Consider the following 14,231-nt stretch of genomic DNA (forward strand, 5'->3'; position numbering starts at 1 on the left):
GACCCTGTGACTCTGATCAAGATATCCCCAGACCCTTCCTTCCTGCCCCAAGGGGGTTGGCGGAGAGCCAGGGAAGCCCACCCTGTCCAAAGTCTATATAGACCCCTGACATTTCCTGTTTGTTCTCTTTTGCCCCGCTCTCCACATGGACATCACAGAATAAAGAGAGATGAACCAACATACATTGGAGTAAGAGCCTCTTTTGGAAATCTTTGCCATCTCCTGATATTCCTCCCCCCACAGCCTGCTTACCTCTGAGCTAGCCTAGGATATTTTGAGGGGCTGTGCAGGGTGGGGGGAACATCAGCTGGGAACAACAGGACTACAATGAGGTGTATAAATTAACAGTTCTTTTCTTACCTCCTATTTCATTTTCTTGAACTTCAATTATGGTGAGGTCCTGCTGACAGACAGGGGGATTGTCATTGATGTCTTCCACAATAACGTGAATTTGCAAAGGCTTGTCCACTAGTTCTCCCGTGTTATCTTTTGACACCACAAAGAATGTATACTGCAACAAGGATATAACAATTAGATGGTTTGAATGTCCACTGTGACAATATTTTGCATTTTAGTATGTAACTACGGGAATATGAAATATCCTCTCATGAGTTTGCTCAGTATTTTCTCTCTGTTTAAACCAGAACTCTTCCATCACCCCTTAGCTTCTGAGGCCTGAGTTCTCAAAGGATTTTAAAATCTGTGGTCCCCAAGGTCTGAAGTAGTTCTGAAACCTCCAGATCTCCTTTACTCTCCTTTATCTCTTACTTGTGCACCTGCAACCCTGCATTAGCTGGTCCATGCTGTACATGGTACATATGCTGTGGGCTACTGCCAGACCCACTCTAGGGTAAGAACCTGAAGCCTGTTTACAGTATAATAGGTGGATGAACTTTCACATATATCACATCATTTCCAAACAGAAGTGACAAGAAACAAAACTTTTATCTATTCTCCCCTTCCCATCCCCTTTCCTTTATGTTGAGTTTTCTCATATTTACTCCCACACCAATAATCAGCTTCTTGCTGTGCTCTCTGCCATCAGTGAAGTTTTGTGTTTACTTACAGTATCCCTTTCTTCCCTGTCCAATGGTTGGGTCACATAAATATCACCATCCTCACTGATGGAAAATGGGAGCCTTGGCAGCTTTTCTTTTTCAAAAATGCCATAAATTACACCTGGTTCGTTTGACTGCACCTAAAAAAAAAAAAAAAAAAAAAAAAACCAACTAAAACAAAACAAACAAAAAAAACTAGTTAGGATAGGAAGTCAGAAGTGTAGAGTGAGATTGAATAGGGATTATTTCTGGACCACAAACAGAAACAATTGCATTCCTATTAGCTTTATAAACCAGCCATTCCTATTAGCTTCATAAACCAGAATATTAACAGTTTGGTGGGCTCTTAGGATGAACTGCAGAAAATCAGACTGATAATCCACCTCTGCCCTCTGAATTGTGTGGTGAAGCCACTTTACCACTTTTTTCCATCTGTTCAGTTAGGATAAAACACATACCTTTTAATAAAAGGATTTATGATATGGAGATAAATAGTGATTATGGAAAAAAAAAAGCATTATTTGCATTTAATATGTTGATACTAATTATTTCCTCTCCTAACACTCTCTATTCCTGCCAGCAGTGTCCTGGCAGCCAGGAGGGCCAACCCTTTCCTGGGGGGAACAACATCACCAGCCAGGCAAGGGAGGGATTGTCCTGCTCTGCTCTGCACTGGGGGAGGCCTCACCTCGAGTGCTGTGTGCAGTTTTGGGCACAACAATATAAAAAAGACATTAAACTATTAGAGAGTGTCCAAAGGAGGGCCACAAGGATGGTGAAGGGTTTGGAGGGGAAGCCTTAGTAGGAACAGTTGAGGACACTTGATTTGTTCAGCCTGGAGGAGACTGAGGGGACACGTTGACATTCTCGTGAGGGGAGGCAGAGGGGTGGAACTGATCTCTTCACTTTCTTGACCAGGGGCAGGACTTCAGGAAGCTCAGTTGGGGGAGGTCTGTGTTAGATATCAAGAAAAGGTTTTTCACCCAGAGGGTTGCTGGGCACTGGAACAGGATCCCCAGGGAAGTGGTCACAGTACCAAGCCTTCATTAGTTCATGAAGAATTTGGACAATGCTCTCAGGCACATGGTGTGATTCTTGGGGTGTCCTGCACAGGGACAATGATCCTGATGGCTCTCTTTCAATACAGTGTATTCTATGATTCTGTGATTCTGTGAAAACAAATACCTGGTACCTATCTGTAAATAGGTGCATGCACACTCTTTACATTCATCAAAGCTTATGAGGAAGGCTCTTTTCTGGGGTGCCACACATTTACAATGGAATGAAATGCACAGACTGCTATGTTAATGGATATTAAATTAATATTTATGTTCTATATAGCAGAAACTGCATTTCATTTTCCCCTAGGCAGAATCAACATGCCATTGGCTACCACATGAAATTTATATACAAGAGACCCCAGAATGGGTGCATCCTTTCAGGTTAGTCTTCCTTCCAACTGTTTTCATTCTGGATTTCCTTGGGCTGTCACTGAGGCTAGTGAGAATATCACCAAGCCAATTACTCTTGTGAACAGGATCCATGGAAACCTGCCATGTTCAAGGGATGACAGCATTGGGGATGTCATTGCGAAGGCATTTTTCAAAGTCAAATATTTCTGAAAGGCTGTTGGCCTGTTAGTTAATATGTACTGATGTATACACTGCTATTGGCCTGTAGTTATCAGCAAAATATTTTGTGCTTGAACTGTGAAAAGAGGAATATTGGGAATGCAGGACATGAAGGAGGATATTTCAGACCTTTCAAAGTACTTTTGATGTAACAGTTGTGCTGCATGATACAAAACTGATCACAGCAGGCATCCCTGAGTGTGAGGGACTGCTCACAGCAGGGCTGTTGGGGAGCTGGTCCCCTGCCCTGCTCTTTTGCAGGTGGAAGAAGCTAACCCCAAAATAAGCTCCAAAAAACTCTTGATTTGCTCAAAGCCTGGAGGACCCATGACTGGATTTTGGTCCCAAACTGAAAGGCAAAGTTCAGACACTCAAGTGTTTGTATTGACTGTATGTCAGTCACATTCACACTATTAACTTTTGTGCTAGCAAAAAATCAATGAGACATCCACTAACAATCATTTCCAAAGGATGCCATATGAAAAAAATAGATGGAAGGTGTCAAAGTCCTTCTGAAGAACTTTGGATGCAGTGGGGACACTTTCACAGTTAGTTGTGAGGAAACAATTGTGTGATACAAGGAGAAGTTCAAGGAGTGTGGTCAAAGACCCTACCTTGCTGATGTTGACAGGATGGACCTGGGTTGAGTTTTCTTTGATGTGAATGGTGGGGGGAGCTTTCCACAGGCTCTCCTTCACAGTGATGATCACATCGACACTGCTGGTGAAAGCATTTGTTGTCGTCCCTGCCATATCCTTCACGGAGACAACAAGTATGAAGGTGTCCTGCTTTTGAGGATCCAAGTAATAAGAGCCTAGAGACAGAGCAAAGAGTCAGGAGAAATGACACAGAGGCTGTGGGGGCTGTTAATCTGCCCGTTGTCTTCTACATACACTATGATTCTTTAACTGCTTCAGACTTACTCCTTAGATAATCCTTTGGGACAAACCTCAGCAAGCCACTTCCTCTGGGTTCTCTGAACAATGCAGCATAGCATCATGTGAATGGAATAATATGAGGCCTCTGTGCTGTGGTCTCATTTTGTGCAGAGGCATCACTGAATAGCCCTCGCCCCAGTTAGGCACTTTTCAGCCCAGAAGAATAGATGGGTGTTTCTAAATCATTGCAATTTAGTTAGGATCACATGTCCAGCTGAGTTTTCTCTGCCTTTTTCATGTTATTGTTTTTGGGTTTCTAGATTTCATGGCAGAGAATTAATTCCAAGATATGACACACTGTAGTCCTGAAGGCCAGAGGATCTATCTCTCTTCTCAGTGTACTTTTAGATCTCAATCTCTATTTCTGATTGCTTGTCTTGAATTTGATGGGATGAAAAACAAGTTCCCCAAAACAAGGACTTTAGTGGAGTGTGTCCCACTGACTATATTTATTTAGAATTTAGCATCAGACTCTTGTTGTTGTTTTGTTCCTATACATATCCCCAAACTCATACTTGCTCTTTGCAAACAAGAATCTTTTTACGTACCCTTCCTGCTTGGTGAGATTGCTCCAGTTGCATTATCAATCTGGAAAAGCATTTCTTCATAAGGGTTGGGAAAATGATGGAGAATGCTGTAAGACAGTTGTGCATGGAGAGTTGTAGGATCATCACGGTCAGTGGCATGGACATACATGAAGGGCTTGCCTGTTTGGATTGGAGAAGAAACAGTGGTAAGAGAAGAGACTGAACCTTAATACAAAATCCATTCGAGCAGAGCTCTCAAACCAGGAAAGCAACTTACGGGGAGCTACCATTGTTCCATAATGCATCTTTCATGCGAAGTCATGTGCAGAGGTTACACTGCTGTATGCCATCCCACAGGTCAACCCTCCACCAGCTCTGCTTAGTAAGATCACAATAGGTGTGGTGACCAGTTGATGAAGAAGGTGACAGTTAGATCAGCAGAGAGCTATCTATCACACGTGAGTGCCTGAACCCAGAATTCACCTCACTGGGATCTCTCCTTAAGGCCACTTTGCTGCTCTTACACAAATCAGTTGAACCCAAAGCACCTTGATAAAAGTGGTGCATGACTTGCAACATGGATACAATAAAAGAACAATCATACAGTGAAAAAAATATGAAAATACTCAGTAATGTAAGTCAACTTTTACCTTTTGTGCACTAGTGCAGCATTCAAAATCTTTTTGACTTGGATGCACTGAAGAATAGAGTAATATGGTTCAGAATAATTTTCTGACCCCATGGAGGTTTATATGCATATTGTTTAGCAAAAGTTTCTTCTTGAGTCCATAGCCACAGCAATAACACTGTATGAGTCCTTTGGTTTATTTTCAAGATGTAAGTCTCAACCTACTTGCACGACTTTTGGACTGGATCACTGCAATTCATACTCTAAGACTCTCTTCTAAATGTTAAGGTTTAGCCCGTGTTCTGAGTAGCATTATTCATGGCAAACACATACCCCATATCTACCCTGGCACTTTCTTTCACTGATACGTAAAGACTCAGCTTTAGCATTCTCTTTCTGTATAGTCTTTGGTAGCCTTTACGTTTTAAACCTCTTCTAGAATAAGTTTTTTTGTTGTTGTTTTTTGGGTTTTTTTCCCAGAGCAATGGAGAGAGCAGCAATCTGTTAAGTGATACTTGCAAAGAATAAGTAATAAAAATATTTTTGATGGCACTCATCACTTCACACCACATAGTGGTCACCTCTTTGCCATTTCATTATATTATAGAGGCTTTCATCTTTATTTTGTACAGGCCTGTGGGAAGAAAAATTGATCTTTTTCCAGCTTGTATAGCAACCACTTTACCTTCCTGCTTAATTTATCTACCTTCCTATTAATGATAATATTTAATTACAGTGGCAGTTACCTGGACGAGAGTTCTGCCTCACTACTCCATAGTACTTTGTCTGGTTAAATTCTGGTGGGTTGTCATTGATATCCTCCACATATATTGTAACAGCATATGGACCTTTAACTCTCTTTCCACTCTCATCCAGACTTTCCACCTGATTTGAAAAAAGGAGCAGCAAGTAAATATTTTCATGCAGATAAGTTAGAGGCATAAATTACTATCAGTATGTCAGATGCCAGGTCACTCTTACTGTCAGGCAAATCTGGTGAGAGCCACCACTGGGTAACTACACATACAAGGACAAATTTGCCACTGTAGCTCCCTGACAAAAATTTGTCACAGTATATAATGCCAACAAAACAACCCATTTCTGCTTCTGATGACACCTTTCAGAGGACAATTTCCCACTTCCAGGCTCAGCAGACTACTTGTATTTTTGCACAGCTTAGAATGCATTGGTGTTTTTCTTTAAACACCAATAAATACTTTCTAGCAAACAAGGGGAAAATCCAACATGATATAGCATTTATAACTAATTGCTATTATAAATATAAATCAGAAAAATAGTCTGATAGAAGGGTTAGTAAAGGAAAAAATTAATTCTTAATTCTAATGACTTTTTTTCACACAATTTGACTTATTTTCCAGCCTTCTTTAACTTTAAATCACCAAGTATATATCTGTCACACTTAATTTTGTTTGCACATAACAGATAAAATAATGATTATTTATGCCTAACCAAGAATAACTTTTTCATTCTGTCATCACTTCTTGTCTATAAATGATTCACATGCTTAGGGTTATTAACTTCTGGGGCTAGGAAATTGTCCTCTCTAATTCCAATCTCAGCTTTAGAGCTGAATGTGAAACCATGAAACCTGAAGTGCTAGGCTTTAGAAAGACTGCTAAGGCTGGCTAAAAAAATCATCATATACTTTGTCTGTTCAGATACTGATCCTCTCATGATCATATCCTCAGCTGCTAGTGCCTCAAAAAAAGACAACACCGTTTTTGACGTGGGTTAAGAGGACAAGGCTATACTGAGACCCATAGACTGCCCATCCACTGCTCCATTCTCAATAGTGTTTACACTAGTGAGATCCTCCTGAAAAGGGTATAATAGCAGCACAAAAGCATAAAAAGTATAAAGCACAAAAAGCTTTTTCCTCTCTTAGAGTCCAACATCTTCCAAACAGCTTTCTGCTGTTATCTGACAGAGGTTAGACCTGTGCCTCTCTGCCTAAATGTCTTTCACTCACACTGTTTCACAGAGTCACAGACTATTCTGAGTTGGAGGTGACCCACAAGCATCATCAAGTCCAACCCTGAAGTGAATGGCCCACACACGTATCAAACCTTGGCATTATTAGTGCCATGCTTTAACCAACTGAGCTAATCTCAGTTTGTCACCATGTATATTATAAGATTTCTAAATTATTACAATAGTTCATTTTTCCATGCCAGACATGGAATTCACCCTATCAGCCTTCAGGGATAAAAAGAGGAGCTCATTCATGAGGCTGGATTTTATTTCCAGTCAAGTATTTCCCCTCACATTAGGAGAGTTAAAGGGTTGGTGTTGGCATCACAATTTTTTTTTTCCTGAATATAGCCTTCCTCTGCTAAGGAGAATTCTCCTGTTCAATCTTTGAGAGCTACAAAACCGTATGTCTTCCAGCAAATCTTGATATTAAAAATGAAAAGCCGGCCTGTAAACATAGGCAAAATAAAGGATTCAAAATTTCAATAGATTTCTCTTACTATCAGGTATACCCAAAAAGGATAAATGTACATACTTCTCCCTTCCTATTTTTCATTGAGCTTTTACCTGCAGCTTGTGCACTTTTTTGGTCTCCCAGTCCAGAGACCCATTGATATACAGGATGCCTGTCCTCGGCTCAATGTCAATAATTCCAGCTTTTTCACCAGACGTTCTAAAACTCACAGCAGGTGACTCAAGTTTGAACTACAATGAAAAAAAAAAACAAACCAAAGCATAACAAAACCAGAGGGAAAAATCATCATTTTTTCAGCATTTTCACCATAATAAAAATAATTTCATACTTTCATGACTTTTAAAATCTATTGCAAACAGTGTGTTCGGCTGGGAGAATGATATTCCAAGAGTCTGCTCAAACAAGTCTGTTTTTTTCTGATGCTCAGCAGAGGAGTTTTCACATAATTTCCTGAATGCTGCAAGAAAGCCCATCTGCAGTTTGTTTCCAAAGCAAATGTCTGCTTAGGACAGGCTTTGTCTGAGCATGGGAATGGAAAAAAATGACACACATCCTCCATTTGCCTGGGAGCTGGATCTGTCCTTCTGTGGTTATGGCTTTGGGAGGAAAATCTCAGAGTCAAAGGAAAATGATGACACAAGTTACATGGAAAGAAATTCTCCAGGAATGTTGATTTTATTAATCCCTGTCTTAGGATATCCTCTTAAAAATGTGTTTGAGAGGGGGTTGTCTCCTGCTCTTTGCATGTAGACTCTTGAACTCCCAGAGAGAGGAATTAAAAAATAAATTTGGATCCTCTTGGGGGACTGTTCGTCCCACCAGCACAGAAACAACACTTCATATGTGGTCTCTGTGTGCAAGCTATGGGGTTCTTGACCAGAGTGGATAACACGAGACACTTGATTACCTGGTGAAGGATGCGTGGACCCCCTCCTTCTTGAACAGAGAAATCCATGTCCTTCAGAGGTCCAGTTACACTCAGGCCCTCCAGATTAAGCCATATAGCCTGGGAGAGAGAGAGGGAGAGAGAGGGATGGAGGAAAGCAGCTGAGGGATGTCTGCTGCCACCACACACAAACAGCAGCTCCCCACCCCTGAGCCTCCTGTGAGCTCTTTTGCTATAGTATAATGTCAGAGACTCTTCCAGGTTTGCACTGAACATCTCCAGGGTCTTCAGTGTACGTAATTTTTAAAAGCAGTGTGATTTATTAATTAATTAGAGAACAAAGGCTTGTGCCCTGCCCTTTTCTGACCACTACATAATTAAATGAGATTGGATCTACCTTAAAGAGAAAACAGAAGAAGAAAATAGATGAATGTAGACTAAAGGCAAAAGGGAATTCATAAAATTATTGCTGGATCTCCTCTGTGTCCCCAGCAGGACCATCCATGACCCATCCAAGAGGCGCAAAGTGTTGTGAAAACAAGCATGTCTGGAAACTGAACATCACACCTGGGGATCAGGAGGAGCTGTGGATGCACCCCAGTAATTTCCCCAGTAAATCAAATCTCTTTCTTATGGGAATGAGGTGGCCCTCCCTGGGTCCCTACAGCACACACCCCTGTCAGTGCCACAGCCATCTGGGCAAGCCACTTGAGCCCTGTGCCTTCACATCAATTGCTTGTGAATGCAAACCACAGAGAGAACAAACGTGTCTTTCAGATATTTGCCTTTTACCTGGTGGCAAAAATGTCATACAAATCTGTCTCAGCCTCTGTTTTCTTCCTAATGGCTAACAGTGTCTTAACATCATGTTTTTTCCTGCCAAATTTTTTATGAATTTTATAATCACACACTCCTCAGTGCCCAAACACCTCCACATTCCTACATTCCTGCCCTAACATTTCAGGACTGTTCTTGCTTACAAACAAATGAACAAACCAAAAAAACAAAAACAAAAACAAAAAAAAAACCACACCAAAAAACCAAAAAACCAACCAAAAAAAAAAAAACACCAAAGCAAAAATGAGCCTCTCAGGGCAGGCCTTGCACACAATGGTTCACACTGTGGTTCAGATAATCAACCTGCTTCTTCAAAGGCAAGACCAAGATTCCCCAAATTCCCTGTCTTCACCACCCACCTTGACAACACTGAGGATCTGCCTGTCAGAATAAAGCTTCCACTACTTGGCTGCACAGGTAAAGTTTATTTTCTTCAATAGTAAAAATTAATTTATTTTGCTTTACAGATTTAGAGTGCCATTGCCACCCTGTCCATGACACCACAGAGTTGAGTGTGTGTTCTCTCTCTGCTGCATGACTTTTCCTCTGGATGTGATCCTATTCCTGCTGGGACAGCTATTCAATTTCTCACAGAAAAGCACAGTCTGCATATTACCAAGGGAAAGCTTAATTCAGCCTATGACAAAAACATAGCTAAGTTCAGCACAATTCACCCTAAAGCACTGCTCTGTGTGTGTGTCTGTGTGTGTGTGTCTGTCACAAGGAGTGTTTCAATAATTCTATATTGCTCTTAATAATAGCCAGAGATACTCTCCCGCTCACCTACAAGGCTTTGTGACTCCTTTTGAATAAAGAAAAAGCAGAGAGCTGGAGAAGGAAAGGGAGGGATGCTAGAGAACACTAGTGTCAGCAGAACTGCAACAAATGCAATCTGATAGTTATGCATCCAGGAAAATGCGCTTTGCAGCTACCTTTTAATATTTTTTGCAAAATGCTGACTGCTGGCCTCACCAGGGACCAGATATCAGGACCCTGAATCTGACCTGCTTCATCTATTCATATGTGACACAGGTTGGAACAGCCTGGCTCCTGGAGGCTTTTCCTGAGGCCATTTTATGGATAGATTTTGCTTTATCATGTTTCCTGCCATGGAGGAACAAAGGCTGATGCTATAAAAACCAACAGGGTTTTATAGCATCAAGTTCAAAGTGCAGACTGTGAAACAAGTAAGCGATATCACGTCTATCATTTAAAATTACTTTATGTGGACCATAAATATTTCTAAACATATTTCTACCGCATGAATCACTATTCAGAAGCTTGAAGGGCAAAGAGGCTTTACCTCTTGGTCCATATCCATTGGTATATCTTCTAAAGATGGCTATAATGCTTGTAGAGTGGCTTCATGGGGTGGCAGCACTGCCACAAGCAGCTGCTTGTGAAATAGGAAAAGAAAAGGAGGAGCTCACTGTGGCACCAGCCAAGGTCTCCATATTCTGAGGCATTTTTTACTGAACTTGAATTTGACACATTTTTCCAAACTTTTCTGTTAATTTCAATTGTGAAGTAGAAGTCATCACTGCCGTAGCCTTTACAAACATCAGTAAATCTATTGCATTTAATACATAAGGTTCATAAAGACCATAATCAATACATTTCAGTTCCAGAAAATCCTCTGAAAAGGGAGTCACAGGAATCAAATAATGAGGATACATAAGTAATATGCACAGTTTAAACTATGAGCCATTATGTGTCTTAGAATACATTTAATATGACAGCACATGTATGGATTATAATGCAGAACTCATGATACTGATGTTTTCACTCTTTGGTGATTTGTTGCAGTATCTTAAATCTTTTCTAGTACAAAATTCACTTACTGGAAACTGATATCTAAAGAGGAAGTAGAGGAGGGAAACCAAGTAAATTGGTGCCTTCTAGGCTTTTTGAAGTTTTTTTTCCCTAATGACTGAGACGTCTTAACTTGCAGAGGGGTCACACGCATGTGCTGGGACGCACCCAGAGTTTCAGCCACTCTGCTGGCACCAGGGCCTGCCTGGCTGTGGGCTGGCACACCCCATGGATTAGAGCTCAGAGGCTTGTAGGCAACCTTTGCTCACAGATAAACAAAGGAAAACCTATAACTCACCAAATGAATGAGAAGCAGAAATTGAAGTCCACACAGCTTAAGCATACTGGAATATGCTTTGCTTCAGCTCCTGCAAAGAGATGACAGTCACTTTAGCCCCATAGAGCCGGCCCAGTCTATCTGCACACCAAGGCAACAGCTGAGTTTTCCTGAAGCTGCAGGGAGAGAGCTGAGGAGTCAGTCCTGAAGGAGCAGCTGCAACCCCTGGAAGCCTTCCCAAGGAAGGCTGTGCCCATCAGGTTGTGCCTGATGCAAGAGATGCAACATGTGAGATCGCCAAAGAGCTCTCAAAGATTGAACCTGGCATAAAAAAGTTGTGCAACCACATTGTTACAATGACCCTGTACCACAAACCCATTTTCATTTCTGCTTTACTGAAAGCAATGAGATGTTCACAGGAAATGCTATTAATTACAGGACAAAAGTCTTGCAGAGACCATCCTGAGATGTCTGTCTTCTGATTTCAAAAATCCGACTGTTTCCTGCAGATTGCAGAGGCAAAGGAAGCCTAAGGCATCTGCACCCCCTAAAACAATGTGGCTACTGGAAACAAAAGGTTTCCAAGTCCAAGGAGCTCTCTTTGCCTCAAACTTCAAAGAAATGCTGAGCACACACTTCCAGAGTTTATATTACATCCTCCTGAAAAATAGATGTCTTTCTCAAAATGTTATCCTGCTTCCTCACTGCCTCTGGATTTTAACAGTGAGGACCAGGCCAGTTCTGGAAGGAGATGAAGCTGGTGTATTGTGCTGCCATCTCAGTGGTGCTTCATGTTATATGGCTCACACCTACGGGAATCTGTCCACAGATCTGTCCCAAGGAGGCCTCCAATAGGGAGAAAACAGTGAGGAGGCACAGCTCCCTCCAGATGGCTTCCTGCTTGTGCTTCCCACCACACCATTGCCCCCCTTCTTTTCTTTCCTCAATGACTGAACAAAAAGGGGATCTGTAAGTACAGAAACTGCTACCCACACTACTGTTCTCTTGAGCACTCATTCTAGGACATGCCGCAGGAGTTTATCTTCCAAATCCCAATCTGTTACACTGTGTGTGCAATTACACCCTTTGAAATACTGGGCTCTCCTTGGGCTGGAGATAACTTTATGGGTACTGGAAGAAAATAATATGACACACTTTTGAAACCAGAAGTGATCAGGAAAATCATTAAATTTGTCAGGAGACAATGGCTGAAACTGAACTCCCTATCGATGCTTGGCTGGGATGCTGCCTTAGTGGGTCCTTCACAGATCTCTTGAAGCCAGAGGAGATGGCACAGGCAGGGAGAGAGAAGGACAAGACACTTTGAACCTCCTGGAAGGACACTTCAAACCAAAACTGTTGCTGATATTCCAGTTATATAGTCAATGAAAATTCTTTCAGTTCCTCTGTCTATACAGCCTCTCCCCTCCCCTTCCTGGCACTCTCTTCTGAATACATAGACCTGTTCCTGCTGCACTTAGTAGCCATATGGGAACTTCAAAAAAACTAATTCCTTATTAATTTGTGGCAGAAGGTACAAAGTGCCCAAGGTTTTCCCTCTCCATCCTGTAAGGCTGCAGTTTGTGCCCAAGGGTTCCCTGCAGGGTTTTGTCTGCCCCTCTGGAGGAGGCATGGCTGGAGGTGCCCCTTTGCCCAGCAGTGGTGGAGGAACACCAGGGAGCTAAAAGTCCTGGGAGAGGCCATCAAAAGGGAGGAAAAACCATATGGGGTGGTCTGGGGTACCATGGTCTGGATTCAGGGAAAAAGAAGGAGCAAGACCTACTGGGAGAGGAAAAGTTTCAGGGGAAATATCCCACCTTATTTTTGGGGACAGAAAATGCTGGAAAATTAATTGCTAAATGTGGCTGTGTCATGGCCAGGTTCTCCTGTCCAGATCCAACCACCAAATGCAGCAGTGGAAATTCAGCCATTTCACAGTTTGCATGTTTTGCAATTTGATGTTCCCTTCTCATAGAACATAAACATAATTTCCTTATGTCATTTATGGTGCCTATTGCACCAGTCCTTGAACATTTATTTTTGGGTGGAAACTATTACCAAGTCTCATGATCTATCTCACAGCCAAGGACCGAAACCCCAAAATCCATATTCCTCTGTCACTCAGAATAGAGTTCCGTATAAAAGTTTTCAGTAACAGGCAGTTTCAGGATTAGAATAGCATCAGCTTAAATAAAAGCAGCTTGAGATCTGGGTTGAGGATCAGAGCCATATTTTCTCCTTCATTTCTTAGCTTCATCTCAGTGCTATATCCCTAATAATCCCTCATGTTTCCCATGACTGAAGAGAAATCTCTAGGATAACCATCATACAAATATTCCAGTGACTTTCAATAATAAACACTCAGAGAACAAAGAATATTCCCGGAGATTAAAGATCAGTAACAATCACAAGTATTTGGTTCCATGGAAAAAAATATTATTTTCTTTAGTTGATTGATTTCAGATGTTCAAATTCAGCACAGAGAAAACAGAGGAAATTGATCCAAATCAAATATAAACCAGACTAAGCCTTAGCACAGCAGTCATCCATTTTACAGGGACAGCTGAGTTCCCAACACTGCCTGAAAATCCTTTAGCAAAACCCCTGCTTCAGCTTTTAAAATCTTTCTGTGAAATGTCAGCTGGATCATCCCTTACCTGTAACACGAAAAGCTTTTTTTGCTCTAAAAATGCTTCTTTCTTTCAGCTGTGGGAATCACCTTTGCACAGGTTGGTGGTGATGTCTGTCTGTGCTTATCCAGTTTATAGTTCCTCAGAATTGCCCTCGGAGATTCAGCAGCTCAAACATTAACTGCAGGACAATTATTGATTCTAATGACTAGGTGTGGTATGAAACAGCAGCCATGTAAGGAAGCAAGGTAGCTCCAAGGTACTTCACAGCCTTCAATATTTTTACATCCTTTGTGATTTTCTTTCTGACTTAATTTTTTCCAGTCAGGTTGTGAGAAAAGAACATGCAGGGCGTGGGTTGGAGCCACAGGGGAAAGACAGCCTTTCTGTAGGAGAGCAGGTGGAGAGGAGAGGGCATCGGCCTTGGGTGGAGAGCATGTTTGCTACTTGCCTAGTCACAGGAATAATTCACATTCAGAAGACAAGAATTTGGGCATAAAGGTGGCTTGTTTTCACAGCAGATCCTTTCATGGGAAGGAC

The 14,231-nt window shown here is 41.6% G+C and overlaps 1 protein-coding gene and 1 long non-coding RNA gene across 4 annotated transcripts in view; one reads left to right on the forward strand and one right to left on the reverse strand.

Moving 5' to 3' along the window:
- CDH17 (cadherin 17) overlaps positions 1–13,843 on the reverse strand; it is a 25,938-nt gene extending 12,095 nt beyond the window's left edge. Inside the window, exons 1-9 of one of the 3 annotated variants that reach the window (XM_021543210.4) lie at positions 13,719–13,843; positions 11,083–11,152; positions 8,157–8,255; positions 7,342–7,479; positions 5,529–5,667; positions 4,176–4,334; positions 3,304–3,503; positions 1,067–1,198; positions 361–511 (exon numbers count right to left, since the gene is read on the reverse strand). In XM_021543210.4, the coding sequence (XP_021398885.3) occupies positions 361–511; positions 1,067–1,198; positions 3,304–3,503; positions 4,176–4,334; positions 5,529–5,667; positions 7,342–7,479; positions 8,157–8,255; positions 11,083–11,127 (1,063 nt within the window). In that variant the 5' untranslated portion in view covers positions 11,128–11,152; positions 13,719–13,843. Of the gene's footprint in view, positions 1–360; positions 512–1,066; positions 1,199–3,303; positions 3,504–4,175; positions 4,335–5,528; positions 5,668–7,341; positions 7,480–8,156; positions 8,412–11,082; positions 11,980–13,718 lie in introns of those variants that run through there. The other 2 variants (XM_085572347.1, XM_085572346.1) reach the window with 2 other exon arrangements.
- The window catches only part of LOC144246220 (uncharacterized), a 44,927-nt gene that overhangs the window by 5,057 nt on the left and 25,639 nt on the right, over positions 1–14,231 (forward strand). Inside the window, exon 2 of the long non-coding RNA XR_013339889.2 lies at positions 1–14,231. This exon is cut by the window's right edge and continues 22,707 nt beyond it. This is a non-coding gene — a long non-coding RNA (uncharacterized LOC144246220).

This window comes from Lonchura striata, chromosome 2, assembly GCF_050655825.1.
Source record: "Lonchura striata isolate lonStrDom1 chromosome 2, ASM5065582v1, whole genome shotgun sequence".
In the NCBI taxonomy this organism is placed as follows: Eukaryota; Metazoa; Chordata; class Aves; order Passeriformes; family Estrildidae; genus Lonchura; species Lonchura striata.